The sequence below is a fragment of the Camelus ferus genome, chromosome 34, assembly GCF_009834535.1.
Source record: "Camelus ferus isolate YT-003-E chromosome 34, BCGSAC_Cfer_1.0, whole genome shotgun sequence".
NCBI classification, from domain to species: Eukaryota; Metazoa; Chordata; class Mammalia; order Artiodactyla; family Camelidae; genus Camelus; species Camelus ferus.
In genome coordinates, this window is record NC_045729.1 from 18,011,004 (window position 1) to 18,028,349 (window position 17,346).

Below are 17,346 nucleotides of genomic sequence, written 5' to 3' on the forward strand. Positions count from 1 at the left end.
TGCCTATCAACAGGGAGTCCAGTTAGGAGACTAATAAGTACAGTCTTTAACTGATGTTGACTTTTATTCTTTTTGACTAGATTTTCTTCTTTCCAGATAGTTGTCCAGTTTACCTTGTGGGCAGTCCTGTACTTTACATTTTCCATGTATCTTTTTCCCACCTGGAAATCTTTCCAACACCATTTCCTTTCCCTCCACCTCCAAGTCGGATCTCACACCCACAACCTCTAAGATCTTCAATAATTCACTGTTCCCCGACCTGTTTCTTTGACTTTGTATTCACCAAGTATTTCATAAACTGTATCTGCCCGCCACACATCTCTTCCTAAGAATCCTCTCTGCTTTCTCTCCATGTTCCTTATCTGTTCTTAAGAACTCTGCCTATGAATGCTAAGTGCTTTATGGGCATAATTGTTTTCTTAAATGAAGTTTAAAAGAAACTTTTTATTTAAAAAAAAAAAAAGAACAGTCCGGCTCTCTTTTTTCTTTCAGAAAAAAGAAAAGATGAAAATGCAAGGATACACATGGGAAAGACTAGAATAATTGGCTCAGAGTCTCACAGATAAAAATCTCTGAGTGGTGAAACATTCTCTTTTAAGTGGTACAGCAATAATGAAACATCATGGTTTTTAAAATGGACTTATTACCTGCTGGGTGTTTTTGTTAGTTCTATAGAAATCCTGCCAAAGAAGATGAAGAAAAACAGAGAAAGATTCTGCAACAGAGAGAGGGAATTTGTATATGAATTCAAAGTGGGAAGTCAGTGCTTAGAACTGAGGGTGCCTCTCAAATTCCCTGTCCAGGAGAATGCCAGTCATTTACATGGACGTCTGATGCTGCTGCACAATTTACCGTGTTTCATAGAAAAAGGTGAGGACTGACTTTTTAAAATACCACTTTATTATTTTTCTATAGTCTCTGTCATTAGAAGTTTTGTATTATAAAGCATAACGCTGAGAAGCATTGGAAACTACCACAAAATGTGAAACTTTTCAAGAATTAAAAGGCTCTCCAGGCCTTTGTTTTATTTTGTATTTTTTTTCTATATCCCTTGTAGTTGTTTGTTAGGCATTTTATTATAAAAATTAAAATTAAGTTTGATGAAAAATTGGTTACAGAGTCTAGATTAGACTTCTTACTCTCTAACTTTAGTTGAGTGAATTCATAATTCATTTCAGTTATCACTAATTATGATATTATATAATTTTATGCTAAGTGTATTGCCCTTTTAATGATCTGGCCCTCAATTCCTGAGATGTCATGAAAGAAGGAATACTAATCTTTCAATAATCTTTGCTTACCTAAATTATACCATAAAGTCATCTGTATTAAACCATTTTAAAAGGTCTGTGTTCTGTCTACAGATGAGGAAAGTATTTTTCATTGAGAATATGTTGGATCATAGAAGGTTAACTTACAAGGAAACCTGAAAACTTTCTAGCACAATCTCACTCTACAAAGAAGGAAACTGGTACATAAAATGGTTGAATCATTTGCCTACAGCAGTGGTTCTCCAAAATTGTACCCTGATCAGCAAGTACAGTATCACTTGGGAACTTGTTAGAAATGTGAATTCTTGGGTTCCATCCAATTTCTGCTGAATCAGAACCTCTGGGGTGGTGTACAACAGTCTATGTCAGTAGCCCGCAGAGAAGCCTAATGCTTCCTAAAGACTGAGAACCTCTGGTCTGATGTTAAAAACGTAGTGACAGAGCCAAGATCAGAACACAGGCAGGTGTCCTGGTTTCTATCCCGGGGCTCTTTAATCAGTCTTTAAATAGTGTCTCTAAATTTGGAATTATAGATCATCTGAAATAAATCAGTTTTAATATGCTAATCACTCAATTTCTCTTTGAAATTCAAATAATGTAACAGTATATACCCTTTAAAGTTATGTAGAAAACTCATTGAAGCACAGAAACTTTCAGACCCTCTAAATCTGTCCTTTTCCCAACTCAGTTTCAAACGAAGAGTCGGTCTTAAGAAATTATCATTTTTTAGGTAAGCAACAAGGATTTACTGTATAGCACAGGGAATTACATTCAATGTCTCATTATAACCTATAGTGGAAAATAATCTGAAAAAAAAAAAAAGTAACAGAATCACTTTGCTTTATATGTGAAATTAACCCAGTATTGTAAATCAACTATACTTCAATTGAAAAAAAGAACATTGTAGGTTTTTAAAAATAAATGAATAAAAATTTTTAAAAAGAAATTAACATTTTTAAAATTAATATCAAGGTTATACATAGGAGTTAAGAGTTTTGACCATTCAGTTACCTGTAATTGTACAGAAAAATAATTGTGAGATTAGTTAAATGATGCTCTAAGCTGGTTTTATTTTAGTTAGATATTCTGTTAAGGGTATAGGCTTGATAAGTTTCACATTGGAATGCTTAGCCAGGTGAAATGTTTCTGACCATGTACCATGACGATGGTATTTGTTGTCTGTCTCACAGACTTAAAAGAAGCTCTGAGCCAGTTTATAGAAGAAGAATCGCTCAGAGATCACGACAGAAATGCTGAAGCCTGCCTGGAGGCTGTGACGTCCAGTGAAGTGGACTTGCATCAGCTGGCAGGGTCATGGGCCAAAGCCTACGCTGAGGTGAGGAAATAGATCAGGTTGTAGATTTAAAGGGTATTCTGGACTTTGATGAGGGTGTTCTTTTCCCTCAGTTGTACTGAGATGTAGTTGACACGCAGCACTCTGTAAGTTTAAGGTGCTGTCTACTGCTTGCCCGCGGACACAGCAAAAGGAGCTAGGGGAGGTGTTTGTTGGGGGCAAGAGAGAGAATGCCAGTCGAGGGAGCTGAGGGTTTGGGTGTCAGCTCCCACCGAGCCCCACTTTCTCCCCTGAGCAGCTGACATCCCACATCCAGCATTTAGTCATGTCGCAGATGGCAGTTTCTGATACTTGCATTGGTAAGAAAAGGGAAGAATTTAGATTGTTCTTTTTCTCAGATATCTGTCTACAGAGATCCATAATAGAAAAAAATATTGAAATTTTCATGTTATTTCCACTTTTGTCATGAAATTGTATGACCTTTGACAAGGGACTTCTCAGCATGTCAGTTTCCTCCCCGTAAGGCACTGTGCAAGTCTGATGTGTTTGCAGGCATCTGTCCTCCCACTGTATTTTTGTGTGTGCCCAGGGTGTCTCTGTTTTGCCCCTGTTCCTGTTTTTCCTGTTTATCGGCATTTACTCAGTTCCTTCATTTTGATAGCTACTGTTTTCATATACTTAAAAACATGCTTTTATTTTATAAGGAAAACAATACTTGAAAAGCTCAAAATATGAAAATTGCACACATATGTCTTGATTTAAAATCCTATGCATGAATCGGGCTTTCAAGATCAGTGTTACAACATAGATGTAACCTTATTTTCTAAATACATAGCCTGCAAAGCCTTTTTAGCAGTATGTTTCTAATAGTTAAAAGCTTTTCCCTGATTATATAATTAATAGATGGAAGTTATTGCATTTTGCAGTACATGAGAATATAAGTCATCAGAAATCCCACTCTGCTGAAACGTCCCCAGTAGCGTTTTGTTGGTCATCCCTTAGAGTGTGTGTGTGTTTTACAGAAATGGGATCTTAACACACTTTTTTTTTATCATGGTCACTTCCTGTTCCTTCCTCCACATTAACACCTTCCCCTTTTCCCTGCCTCCAGGTAACCCACGTTAACAACTTAGTTTATATCTTCCCGTATTATTTTTTGCATACTCAGGTAATCCTATGTAAACTATATACACACATACATAGAGGGTCTTTCTGTCCTTTGATGTACAAAAATGGAATCATAATATACGTATTTTTGGAGTACTGTTAAATCAAAGTGCTACATGAGGACTTCAGAACCTGTCTCATCTCGTAGACCACGTTAGAGCACGCACGGCCGGAGGAGCCCAGCTGGGATGAGGACTTTGCAGATGTGTACCATGACCTCATCCATTCCCCCGCCTCTGAGACTCTCCTAAACTTGGAACACAATTACTTTGTTAGCATCTCAGAACTGATTGGTGAAAGAGATGTGGAGCTGAAAAAACTACGAGAGAGGTATTTCAGATTCCTTGCATTATCCTAATTAAATGTTACAGTGTCAGATAACAGGCTGCAGCATGACTTGTTCTCATTTTTTAATAAAATTGAAGGATAAAAACAGAAAAAATCTTTATTGTTAGAGACTAGTTTTCTAGTGTGTTGAAATCTGTAATTGCAACTGGGAAGGTGAGGTCCTCATAGGTTCATAGAGTTCTCAAGTGCTTTACCTAAACAAATTACGGTGGCTTTATTCTTAGTTCTGATAAGAGGACTGGCTTACCTCTGTTGAAGGTTGGCTTTGTTCCAGGTGCTGTGCAAGGTGGTTTGGGTGCTGTCTTAGTTCAGGCTGCTCTAGAAAAAAACCACAGACAGGATAGCTCGAAGAACAGAAATTTATTTCTCACAGTCTGGAGGCTGGGTAGTCCAAGATCAAGGTGCCAGAGGACCCAGTGTCTGGTGAGGACCCGCTGCCTGACTGGGGACAGTGCCTTTCTGGCGTTGCTCATGTGGCCTTTCCTCAGTGCGTGCTCCTGGTGCGTCCCTCCTAGCAGAGAGCTGTAGCGTCTCCTCCTCTAGGCGCTGACTCCGTCGTGCGGGCTCCAACCTCGTGAGCTCATGTGAACCTAGTTGCCTCCTCAAGGCCCCACCTCCAATACCATCACTTGAGGGTTAGGGTTTCAAAATGGGAATCCTGGGGAGGACACAGACATGCAGTCCATGACAGATGCCCCGCCTCATTTGAGCCTTACCACAGTCCTACTACTATTGTCCTCATTGTATGGGGACAGATGAGGACACTGAGGCTCAAATGAGGTCAGTAACTTGTCTCAGGACAAGCTGGGACTTGAAACCAAGAAGGCTAGTTCCAAAACCCTTAACCACTACCATGCTGTCTCCCTACTCAGAACCTGTTTTGAACCCTGTTATTAGTGAGTCCCTGGTCTCTTTCGGTTCGTTTCGTAAACTCATTTACATTCGGAAAAAAAACAGTACTTGTATTATTCCAAGAAATTTTGATTGGATTTGAATTCATTCTGTATGACTTACAGTACTTTTATGATTCATTTTTTTCCTCAGAGTAAGTAAAAAAAATTTAGCGTTATTTATTTTAAAGCATGACTTTCCAGATTGCTTCCTAGTACTTCTATAAATTGTGGTGATGATTCAGGACCCACTTCTCCTTGTAGATGTTTCATTCCAACCTAGCAGAGCCTCGTAGCACGCGCCACCTCCCAAGCCCCTGTGTGAGGCCTCAGGCGTGCGCGGCGCTACGGGGGCTGTTTCTAGTGGTGCTGATCTAACATTTCCTTGTGGAAGTTGTTAGGACCAAAGTACCTTTATTTTTTGTGACTGATTTTGTGACTGTGACATTTTTTGAAATGTCCTCTAGCCAGACTCTTGATGGAGCTTTGCTTTCCCCCTCCCCAAACATACAAACAGTATTTGAAAACATTTATTTTCAGAACTTATAGTTTATTTTTCACATGTCCAAATTGTTGGCTTAAAAAACAAAAATAAGCTATTTTATTGTTAAGGTAGGTAGTATTCATTGCAAAGGTGAACAGTGTAAGTTATGTTAAACTGGAATTCATTGGTAGACATTCACCCAAGATTTCGGTGCTTAATTCATCTATCTAATTCATGAGCAGAAGTGACACGGTTTTTTATTGCTCCTTTCATTTGAATTCCATTTTGCATCTGTCAGAGACACTTTCTCTCAGTCAGTCCATCATCAGGAGAGTTATAATGAGCTTTTTTCTTAAGTGTCTCTGAGGTAGCGTGCAGATTGTCAGAATGGTCCTGCCAGGCACACCTAGCCGATGGATAGTTAGTATTACATCTGAAACAGTAGAATTTCCTTTGATTTTAATCCTTTAAAGTATATATTGTATCATTAACTGTATCATTAGCTGCTTGCATATCTGACACAGTTCGAGTGAAATAAATGTTCATGAGATTTTATTTGCAGATTTGTTATTTCTTAGTCTTTTTTCCCTCACTGGAAGTTTGCTTCTTTTAGCAAACCAGATTCAACATATTTCTTTAAACTTAAAAATGGTAATGATACTTTTTATCCACTAGAGGGAACATGTGTAATGTAAAATATTAATATATTTATATCAAAGTTTGTATTTAAATACTAAGCAGTTATTTCTGTTTTAAATGAAATTCTTACTTGCAAACATGATCTTCATTTGACCTCTAGTAGTTATTAAACAGTAGGGTCACCTGCATTAGATTTCAGCGGTGATTAAATGGCATTGAATATTTAGTACTAGAAGGTACATATAGAAATGTATGAATGTGTAACATGGATGAGTTTCATTTATCATATACATATAAGTATCTTAATCAGTTGTTATAAATAAGTATAAATTCTCTTTTAAGAGCAATTTACTTTAACTAGAATAAAAATAAAATCCTTTTAGTTCATGTCTGTATTTCATTCTCCAAGTTTAAAATATGTTTTAGAATAAGCTTTTTTAATACATTTGTGTTAGAAGATAATTTTAAGTGAACTTATTTATTAAAATAATAACATACAGAAAAGGCATAAACTGCAGGTATACAGCTCAATACGCTTTCACAAAGTAAGCGCATTCGTGGACTCGTCACCCAGACCAAGAAATAGGTGATTCCCAGCACTGCGGAAGCTCCCTCGTGCCCAGCTGGCAGTCCCGACCCCTTTCCCCTGTAAATAACCAACGTCTGAGCTTCTGACACCATTGATTAGTTCTTCCTGTGGGGAAAACCACTTTTAATTTCTGCACATTATTTATTTGGATAAGTGTAGAAAGGGAGCTTTGCGCCTTAGTACCAGTTTGACTCTTACAACCTCACTGGCAGCTTCTGGTTATAGTAGAAGCTACCATTCAGAAGTTGAAGTCACTTTAACTCATGCAAATAAATGGAAAATATATTTAAGCTGGAATTGCAGAGAATCTTCTTCGTGGGAGTCTACAGGTAAAAAAGGGTCTGGCCTTTTCAGTATTGGCCATGGAAATTGAAAGACGCACTAAATTTAGATTCAGACTTGGCTGCACAAATGACACTGTTGATATTATATGGCTTTACCATCATTGTTTCCACATCTCCATTTCCAGGGCTTCAAAGTGCTTTCCAGATACTATAATTGCCAGTACCTGGGCATATTCCTAAAAAAAGAAAATAGTCTTCTCACTCTGTAGGTGTTGCTCCGCGAGTCTGGAGTGGTTGTGTCCCTTAGCAATTTGATGAGTTTACCTCATTTGCTTATTTATGTTTCAGACAAGGTGTCGAAATGGAAAAGGTGATGCAGGAATTGGGAAAGTCCCTGACAGATCAAGATGTAAATTCCCTGGCTGCTCAGCATTTCGAGTCCCAGCAAGTAAGTGAAGTACAGTGACTGTTACATTGCAGCTTCTACTTACTCATTTTTGTAAAAAAAAAAAAAGAAAAAGAAAAGGAAAAAAAAGAAAGAAATTAACTAGTTGGTATACTGTCTCTTTTTAGGACTTAGAAAATAAATGGGCAAATGAATTAAAACAATCAACAGCCATTCAGAAGCAGGAGTATCAGGAATGGGTGATAAAACTTCATCAAGACTTAAAAAACCCCAACAACAGCTCCCTCAGGTACTAATCAGACGGTGTCCTCATTAGACAAAAGGTCACTGTTCGTGCTAGTTTGTATTTAATGTAAAATTGAACCTTTTAGTTGTAGGTATATTTAAATTACCAATGAAAGTTCCAGATAACTTTATACTTCATCCAGCACCTTTTGTTTCAGACTTTCTGTGGGTTGTTTGGGGGAGGTGGTAACTGGTGATCTCCGCCCTAGGACTTAGCCTTGTAGTCTCGTGGGTGCGTATGACTGGATACCCCGGGTACTGTCTCTTGCTCCTTTACATCGGTTTCCTTGCAGTGCAGTTCTAAACTATACTGAACATTGGTTGAATGCATCTTGAATGCCAAGTACTTTCTGAGCAGAAAGACAAAAAAGATAACTGCCTACGTGGAGCTTACAGTCTTGAGAGACTGACCTGTAAATGAAACAGTACTGCACAGAGTGGCATGTGCGGTGAGAGAAGCATGTCCAGGGTGCAAAAGGGGCGTGAGGGACTCTCCGTAATCCCTGACTCGTGTGGCGCCTCACGGCCTCGCTGCATCGTGTTCCACGTGTGGCCCTGGGGCCGACGCTGCCTGTTACTTCCTGGCTGCATTCCCCGCATCTTCGCTGTTCTGGAGTGTGCTCTTTCTTCTTTCAGACCCTAGAGTATATTCAATTGGAAATATATTTAGTACGCTATGATAATCCTGTGTCCAGCGTTTTCTGGCATTTGCTGGAAGCATGTAGAAGTAACATTTTATTTGTATAATGTCAGTCTCCCCCTCCCATCTTGCCTTGAAGACAGAAACCATGTCTGTGTTTTCTGCTGTCACATACCCAGATCTTTGCCAAGTGTCTAGCTCTGGACACAAGCGCATAAGTAAATGTTTATGGGACGGGCGTGCAGGCAGGCGGACGGGGGACTGTCGTTAAACTGTCCTCAGCACCTCTTATCATCATCTCTCATTGGTGGTGGTGGTCTCCCCAGGACAACTCCTTAGAAATATTTAAACAATTTTTTATAATTAGAAATGGAGTAACATCCTGGACACTGACGTATTTGGCTATATTCTTCACTTCAAACGAAAATAGTGCTGAACACAATACAAAGGGAGAGGTAGGCGGATGGGCAGGCTGGGGACATCTGCGTGCTGTGATGGCCAGTGGTGAGTCCCAGGCTGCTGGCTGCTCCCTGGCAGTTGGTGCCAGGCTCGTCGTTGGGGCAGGAGGCAGGTCTCTGTGGTCTTGGGCCAGCTTCAGCCTGTGAGTCTGGGCCTTGGGCTTGGGGCACCTTTAGCATTTCTGCCTGTGCCACCGAGTAGGGTGACTTTTCTCCCGCGCTGCCCGCATCGTTTCATCAGAGGCGCCTGGTGGAAGCCAGTGGGGAAGAGTCTGTCAGAGCCCGCGGCGCCCGCAGTGCCTGCAGCTCCGGGCTGGCTGAGCTTGCGCGCCGGCCCATCCTGGACCTTCAGGAATTCATTCCCGCTTTAGCTGACTTCTCCTCGCCCCCTTGCAGCAACTCATCTCTGCTGTGCTCTGCCAAGATGGAAGCTGCCCGGGCGCCTCTCCCCGCCCTGTCACACTTCTGAGTTCAGTTTCTCAGTTGCTTTGTTACCTTAAATCTCTGATGGGCTCGGGAAAAGTTAGGGTTAATATGAAACTACTTCATTTTATGTTTACCTTTATTATTTAAAAATATTCTCTTAAATACATTTAAAATAAGTTTTAAATACATTTGAATAAATGTTTTAAATTTCATATTTCTATTTAATTAATATACATTACTTTTAGGTTTAAATTTGCCATATCTACTAATGAAATCAATCAGCGATGCTAATGAGACTGTTTGGATTTACCCCCAAAATGCAGTCAGGGAAATGGATGACGATGACAGACTTGCGCCATCCTCAGCAACCATGGGATTTGCATTGAGCGGTTGCACGGCTCTAGCGCCCCATGGAGACCTTTACAGGGAGTGCGATGGCAGAGTGGGCAGAGAGAGGTCCTTTCACGGGAGAATGTTGATGGGAAAATACAGGAAATGGTTAAAAAAAAAAAAGAGAAAGGCTATGAGTATGTCACAATGAACTTCATTTTTTAATTATTCCTTTTGTTTGACTTTTAAATTTTTATATATACCACTTCACTTATTTTCCAGTTTTGCCAGACCTCAATCTGATATAGAACATACTGTATTTGTTTAAATATGTCATTTTAAACATGAAAAAGTAATGTTAGTTACGTCATTTATTAATTCTCTTAGGCTACTAAGAAATATTAAATAATAGCATATGAATTGATATTTTAATGACTGAAAAAAAATAACATGCATTACTTCCTGGAAGAAATAACCAAAGAAACAGAAGGGCAAGTGGGCGTTCCAGAGCCTGTGGGCGCTGGCGCGCTCCCGTGTCCCCACGGATTAGGCGCTGCTTGCAGCCGCTAGGTTCATCTCATTCCATTATAAAGTGTTCTTTCCTTTAAGAAAGGTTCTTGACAATCACATACACAAAAAGCATATCGATAATTTTTCTTGATTTCAGTGAGGAAATTAAAGTTCAGCCAAATCAGTTCAGAGAATCTGCAGAAGCAAATGGACGGATTTATGAGGAACAGAGAAAGTTAGAAGAGAGTTTCACCATTCACTTAGGCAAGTGTATTCATTTTTTGCCATCATAATGTATTGTAACTTGTGAAATTTTTTTTACTGCTGTCAGAGAAAATTCCTAGCATATGAGTAGACTCTACGAGGTTCTTTTTATTAAAAATTATGTTCTGCTCCAAGGAAGTCTGTAGTTTGTTGGCTGTAAGTTTTCTGTTTTAGCTCATATATTATATTTTGCAAATAGGAAGATTAAATAGTTATTAAAACAGACAATTGCAGGGCCCATTTAAAATTACTTGGAGCACAGATTTGTCTGGATTCTTGCCATAGAGATATGCATCCTGTTCTGCTGGGTTTTCGCAGCTGTCTGAGTATCTTTCTGGGGCTGTTGCCTCTCCCGCAGGAGCCCAGCTGAAGACCATGCATAACCTGCGGCTGCTGAGGGCCGACATGCTGGACTTCTGCAGGCACAAGAGGCACCACCGCAGTGGCGTGAAGCTGCACCGGCTGCAGACGGCGCTGTCCCTCTACTCCACGTCCCTCTGCGGCCTGGTGCTGCTGGTGGATAATCGCATCAATTCATACAGCGGCATCAAGAGAGGTGCGCCGGCCTCGTGCATGTCCATTTCATCAAATTGCTCCACTTAATGCCATTCTAAAAAAAGGAATGATGGGAGAACTGAAAAAAAGCAGTAGTCACCCCAGATCCAAGTGGACTGGACAGCACCCAGGCCCAGGCCCGGCTGTGTGAGACGCATTTCACACTTCACCTGCAAAGAGTGCATCGGGATACTTAATTTTTCTTAAGATGCCAACTTACTGTAGATAATACTCTTAGAGGATCCTAGTTTCAAGACAGAACAAAAAGAATAATCAAGATATAAACGTCTTTTTCAATTTAGAAGCAGATCCTGACTCAGTGAATTTTAGTTCATCCATTTGTCCTTTTTCTTGGTTTTTTTTTAAATAACCTATTTCTTAAATATGCTTGGTAAATTCTACCTTCCTTCTTAGTACGATTCATTTTTTATGATTATTTAAAATTTTTAAATGAGTAAAATGGATTAAAATGTGTAACTTTTTCAAAGAAGCTTAAATAGAGTTTATAGTCTATCATAAACATAAGAACCTTCTTACTTTTTAGCACTTTTAGGGACTGGATTATGGTCAAAGTATCTATTGTTTAAAGAAGGTTTGGAATTATATTAAAATTTCATTGTCCGTTAACTGTTTACTCTTTTGAGTGATTGAGACATTAAGTTTCTGATCAAAACAAAATTGTCGTCCCCTAACTTAGTAAGACGTAATTATTGAAAGGCTGAGTGTGAGCGGTCGTCCTTGTGGATTTTATCCTTATTTCTCCTGGATATCACTGTAAGTACTAAGTATGTGATACTTCACCTTTAGAAGCTTGTAACTGTGTTGGGTCCCTTAGATTTCGCCACGGTTTGCCAGGAATGCACCGACTTTCACTTTCCCCGAATTGAAGAGCAGCTGGAGGTTGTCCAGCAGGTGGTACTTTATGCCAGAACCCAGCGCAGGAGCAAGCTGAAAGACGCATACGGTCAGTCCAACCTGAATTTTTAAAAATTTTGCTTTCAATGTGTTCTGTCCCTAAGCACTCTCCTAGCATATGGGCCATCTAAAATACAGAAAGTTTTGTAGGTGGGAAGGTGGGGGAAAGAAATTAAGAAGAAAAGTCAAGATCTTTAGAAGCTTAAATTGTTCTTAATTTCCTTTTTTGTGTGATTTTGTTCAAGATCCCTTGAAAAACTGTTTCTAAAATTCAGTCCTGTAGTTATACGCTGGGCGAAGCAGGCGCTCAGGGGGACATTGGTGATCTTTTGTCCAGGTTCTGTATCTCTAAAATGGATACAATTATTACTACCAAGGGCATTGAAATCATTGAGTAAATAGCCCAAAATACACCCTTTCTGTATGTTCCATCTTTGATCCATTTACGTAGCATGACATCAGTTACAAGAATTGGTTTTGGTTCTTTTAAGAAGTTACTATGTTTAGAACTATGTCCTGCGTTCTCTATACTTACCCAGAATCTAAACATCCTTCTAGGAAATTTACTGGAAAATGACTTTAAGCTATGGAAAAAGTTCATGGCATCTTTTTCCAGAAATTTTCTGTTTATGCATAGGGAGACTTAAGTGAAGACCTAGGGAAGATGAAAGAACACACTCTGACTCAGATTACAGAGGAATTCTGCTATTTTTTAATTGAAAAATGAAATTGTAAAAAGCACTTTCTTTATAAGTTGAATTGGTGCCATAGGTTTGTTTAGTTAGGAGCTAAATATGAGAGTAGTCATTCTAAAGTATATGTAAGGTGTGTTTTTCCTATATTTCTGACATTTCATACTGTGTCACAGGCATAAAATTACAGTACATGCCCTTACCTGGCCTGAGTGCATACTCAGTATTTTATTATTTCTTATAAAAATCTGATTACCTTGCCCAAGAAATAAAATACGGTGTGTTTTTAAATGGTTGCTGGTCAGTCTTTAAATCCACTTCTGGTGCTTTGGGTGTCTGTTTTGTTTGTTTATTTTACAAACGCAGTGTTTAAAGGAAACCCTTGTAGTACTTTCGGTTCATGTTCTGTGTTCTGTAGTGAGCAGACGGGGATCGCTGCATCTTTGCTTGGCGTCTCTATTCCTTTCTCCTGTCTAATAATGGGATTCCTCCTTTTCCCCTGATGCTGGAATGTGGCTGTCTAGACCTGACTTGATTAGCATTCACCGCAGTGTCCGTGTTTATTCAGTAGACTTAAAAAAAGTTTTGTTTATATTTTAATCATTTCTTAAATGGATAAAACAGTTTCAAGATTCACACCAGTTTCCCACTCCAGAGGTGGACAGTGCTGTGTCACGTGTACCTTCAGGACGTGTGTGTGAGAGAGAGCACGTGTGTGTGTGTATTTGTTTTCCCTTTTCACGCAAATGGCAGCTTTCTCTGCACACTTTTCTATATTCTGCTTTTGTTCACTGAGTAATTTGTCCTGGACATCATCTTGTATCAATACAGAAGGAGCCTCCCTGTGCCGTTTGACTGCTGCGCAGTAGTCCGTTGTGGGATATCCCATTATTAATCAGTTTCCTATTGATAGATATCTAATCTATTCCAAAGTTTTGCTGTCATAAGTAGTAATGCATGAATGACCTTACACACATGCCGTCGTGCACGTGTGAGCACATCTATAGGGTGGGTTCATAAAGAGAAGTCCCTGAGGTAAAGGACATGTGCATTTGTAATGTTGGTGGTGTCTGCAGTTGCTCTCCATCGTGACTCCACCAGCTTGTATTTCCACTCTAGTTAGCCGTGGCTTCGCTGTGGCAATGTGTGTGACGTGCAACAGAGCCAGGCTGAGTATCAGGAAGTCAGTGTGGAAGCATATCCCAACAAAGACCCTTCTGGAAAATTTCAGCACATCCTCTTGGTCTTCTTTCATTTTCCTCCTCCATCTCGTTCGCACTAGCAGTGGTGTGCTCAGAAGCCTTTTACTATTATTCTTAGTAGTGACCCAAAGCATGCAGGTTGAGATCAGGCCAGGGGTGGGAGGAGGAGGAGGATGCTAAGTTTACTGATGAGAGAGAAAGTGTGCAGTGACAGGAAGCTTTAAACCGCACACGGTTAGGGTGGTGTGTGTACATCGTGGTAGTATTTTGTTCTTGTTCAAGCAACTATTTTGTGGTTTAAGTGAGTCAGTGAAACAAGCAGTTTTATACAAGACTCCTTTCTTGAAGGACCCACGTGTCGTTATGGAAGAGCTTGCAAAAACACTTCCTCCGTCTTTTCCCTTTCTGGGAGTGCCCACATTCACATCCTGGTTCGCAAGTGCTGTCTTTCCCAAGACATTCCACTTGTCTCTTACTGTGTTTGTTATATTAGCATCTTTGTATTTCTGCAGTTCATCATGAGCCAAAAGCAATTTAATTTTTTGAACACATTTTATATACATTTTTCAAAGGTAGCCATCTTCTTAGTATTACAAGGTGGTACCATTGAAACATGAACTATGAACTGTTCTTTCTTGTTTGCTTGGTAGGGATTCTGTTTGTTCACATCCCACGTGAACAAAGTTAGAGTCCTTATTTATTGGTTCATGTTCTGTGCTGCGAGCAGACGTTTATTTGAAGCCTGTCAATTACATGACTGTGAGAATCAGACTGTTGCACTGAGTTTGGATTCTGGCCACCCAGAACCTTCTCTCTGTGACTCTCCGTCTGTTTATAACATATATGCGTTTACAAGGTACGATGTTATAAATCAGTTATTCAAAGTAGTCTGCGGGTAAAATGTGAGGCTATTTTTATTCAGAACTTTTTTGAAACCATAATATTCCCTTGGTGTTTTCAGTTTCCTCATTTGAAGTTCTGACTTTTCAAGTGATCTTCTGATGCTGAAGGCCATTTCAATATAGTTTTATATTTAATTGGAATAAATATACAGCCTCTTAAAGATAGCTGCTTTGACTGCTGATACTCATCCTGCATTCTTGAGTTCTTGTAGAATTCTTATAAAACTCAAATTTGTCTTCTATTAAAAATACGTGTTCGTATGTAAAACAGTCTGAGTTCAACTGTAACAGTGTGTGGTCAGTTGCAGTATATTTTATTTTACCACCATGTGTCCTTCAAAGTAATATCACGCCTTCTGAAAAGAAAGAAAGAAAGAAAAACTATTGAATATCTGAAAAAAAAATGTTCCACCTGAAACAGAATCTCACATACCTGTTTGAAAGAAATTGTACGTGGTGTCAGATGAGAAGCAACAAATTTCAGGAATGGGCTGAATATCAAGTGCTTCCTGGGCTGCTAAGCATTAGCTTGTAGTCCTGAACAAGTTGTGTCAACAGCGGTGACTCCGATGCTAAAAATAAAGATGGCCGCACCACAGCTATCTAATGAGTGTTTTATGTGTACTTAGTGCCCTGAACCTCCCAGATGAAAAACAGGGTATTGGCAAGTCCAGTGTGGTTGAAACCATGGGATTTGGAATCTGAGTGTGCAAATCCTAGAGCTGGTGCCACCACTTCCCAGCACGTGCCTCGCTAAGTGAACTAACTCCATCTACGCCTCTGTTCTCATGCACAAGATGATGAGCGCGCTAGGACTTACAAGGTTGTGCTGGAGGGCGTTTGTAAGAGTTAAATGAGACCCGTCCGTGTAAAGCATATGTCAGACCACCTGCATGGAGAGATCCTTGCACGCGTTTGCTGTTGCTGTGGTTGCTTGGGGAGTGGCAGTGATAGTAATATGTTTTCATATGTTGTGTCTTTCATGTTGCGTTATCTTACGAATAGATTCTGGAAATCGAAATGGAGGAAGTGATGATAAAACTAAGAATGCCGATCGGAACTATTTAAATATCTTACCTGGTAAGTTTTATTCTATCCTAAGTTGCCATTTTCGTATAATCACATACATGGAAAGCATAGATTTGAAACGTAAGTTCTTATGTTGTACACTATGAGACACCTGTCAGTGGATCACTTGAGAACACTGTCTGCCACAGTGTTGTGCAATTAAATCTTCGTTCTTCTACCAGCACTAAGTTTTTCTAGATTCACACAAGAAAAATCGCTCAAGCAGTTGCATAATTTTTACCGTTATTTGCTATTTCAAGTTTCCCCTTTTATACATTGTTTCTTAGTTTCTTAAATGAACCAGGAAGTAGTTTTTATTCTGAAATTTATACAATCGCACATGGGGATTTAAACAGCTGAACATGTGAAAAGAACATGGACCGTCTGATTTAGAATCTTTCTTCCATTTCCCTGTAAATTTTTGTGCTTTCCATTTCTTTAATTTTCTTTATTATTCGTGGATGTATTGTTTATCAGCCAGAAATTCAGTCTCCTGGTCCCCTTCTAGACTGAAAGCATTCTGAAGGTCCTTGGTGGTGTTTATATGGCAGGGAGGACCTGTTTGTTCACTTTATAAGACTAAAGTCTTTTAAACTAAATGGTAAATTTTGCAGTTTCATAAATAACCGAAGTTGTGTCCTCACATTTCCTTCCCCAGATTTTCTACATGTAGGTCACATTCCGCTTGATCTAAGCAAATAGCACACCCGTCTCTGGCCCTCACCTCGTCAGTCCCCACCACTTAGCTTGTGGTCATCAGCTTCCGAATTTCCTCCCACCGTCAGGTGTCCTGCCTCGGTGGGTAACGTCGGAGGCGGGATTGCGTCACGGCGTGCTGCTTCCTCCACCTTGTGGAGCAGGAAACAGGCCTCCTCTCCGTCTAAAAATACCTTCATTGAGACAGGGTTTATTGTATTTTTCTTCATAGATCCATAATTTAAATCGTCTGTGTTTTGTGGCTTGCTTGAAATGTGCCAATCTTATCTATTCCGGAGGTACCGACGTCTGATTGTTTTAAATTTAACTCTTTATTGCTCTGTTTATTCTCCTCCTCACTTCTTTTTCGGAAAAAGCCTGTAGGTCAGTATCTCGTTATACCACCACATCAGGAGAACGCGTCGCGAGGCTGCATTAGAAAAGGGGTCTTAACGGTTCAGCTCGGTGTGCTGACGGCGTCTGAATTCCCATCTGGCTGCGGGGCCCTGCGCAGCCCAGCGGTGTACCGGCGGGGAGGAGGGGCCGAGGCACAAATGCTCCTAAGTTTTACAGCTGCAGAGGAGAAGTTTTATTTGTGTATCTTGTAAGCAGTGGGTTTGCTTGATCACTATCCAAGTGTTTACAGCTTCCATCATCAGTTCTCAGAAGAACTTTGTCAGGAAAGCAGTCGGGCATTGCTTTTCCCATTTAATTCACAAGGGACAGAGGTTCTGTATGTTGAATTGATTTGCCCAAGATCACCCAGCCAGTAAGTGCTAGAGAGCAGATCTTCTTAACACCCAGTCTGGTCCTTTCTCCACGATGGCATGTTATTTTGACTTCTGCTGCCAGCTCCATGACCCCCACTTTCCTAACGGGTACAGCGAGGCCCAGGGCGAGTCACCTGAGGTCAGGCAGAGCCGTGCCAGCCCGGGGATTAGGAGCACCTGACTTGTGTAGTAAGTCATCGGCCTCGCTGCTGGACCGCAGCCCACGTCTAATGCTCTGACTCCCATCGTCTCAGTTCCCAG

The 17,346-nt window shown here is 40.2% G+C and overlaps 1 protein-coding gene across 5 annotated transcripts in view; it reads left to right on the forward strand.

Moving 5' to 3' along the window:
* C34H12orf4 (chromosome 34 C12orf4 homolog) overlaps positions 1–17,346 on the forward strand; it is a 29,843-nt gene that overhangs the window by 1,120 nt on the left and 11,377 nt on the right. For 2 of the 5 annotated variants that reach the window (XR_004317209.1, XM_006175543.3), the window contains exons 2-10: positions 668–870; positions 2,462–2,607; positions 3,881–4,062; positions 7,315–7,414; positions 7,540–7,661; positions 10,179–10,285; positions 10,644–10,841; positions 11,676–11,804; positions 15,557–15,631. Coding sequence is in view for 4 of the 5 variants with exons in the window: in XM_006175543.3 (XP_006175605.1) it covers positions 693–870; positions 2,462–2,607; positions 3,881–4,062; positions 7,315–7,414; positions 7,540–7,661; positions 10,179–10,285; positions 10,644–10,841; positions 11,676–11,804; positions 15,557–15,631 (1,237 nt within the window). In the remaining variant the exon portion in view is untranslated. Of the gene's footprint in view, positions 1–667; positions 871–2,461; positions 2,608–3,880; positions 4,063–7,314; positions 7,415–7,539; positions 7,662–10,178; positions 10,286–10,643; positions 10,842–11,675; positions 11,805–15,556; positions 15,632–17,346 lie in introns of those variants that run through there. The other 3 variants (XM_014551371.2, XM_032473188.1, XM_032473190.1) reach the window with 3 other exon arrangements.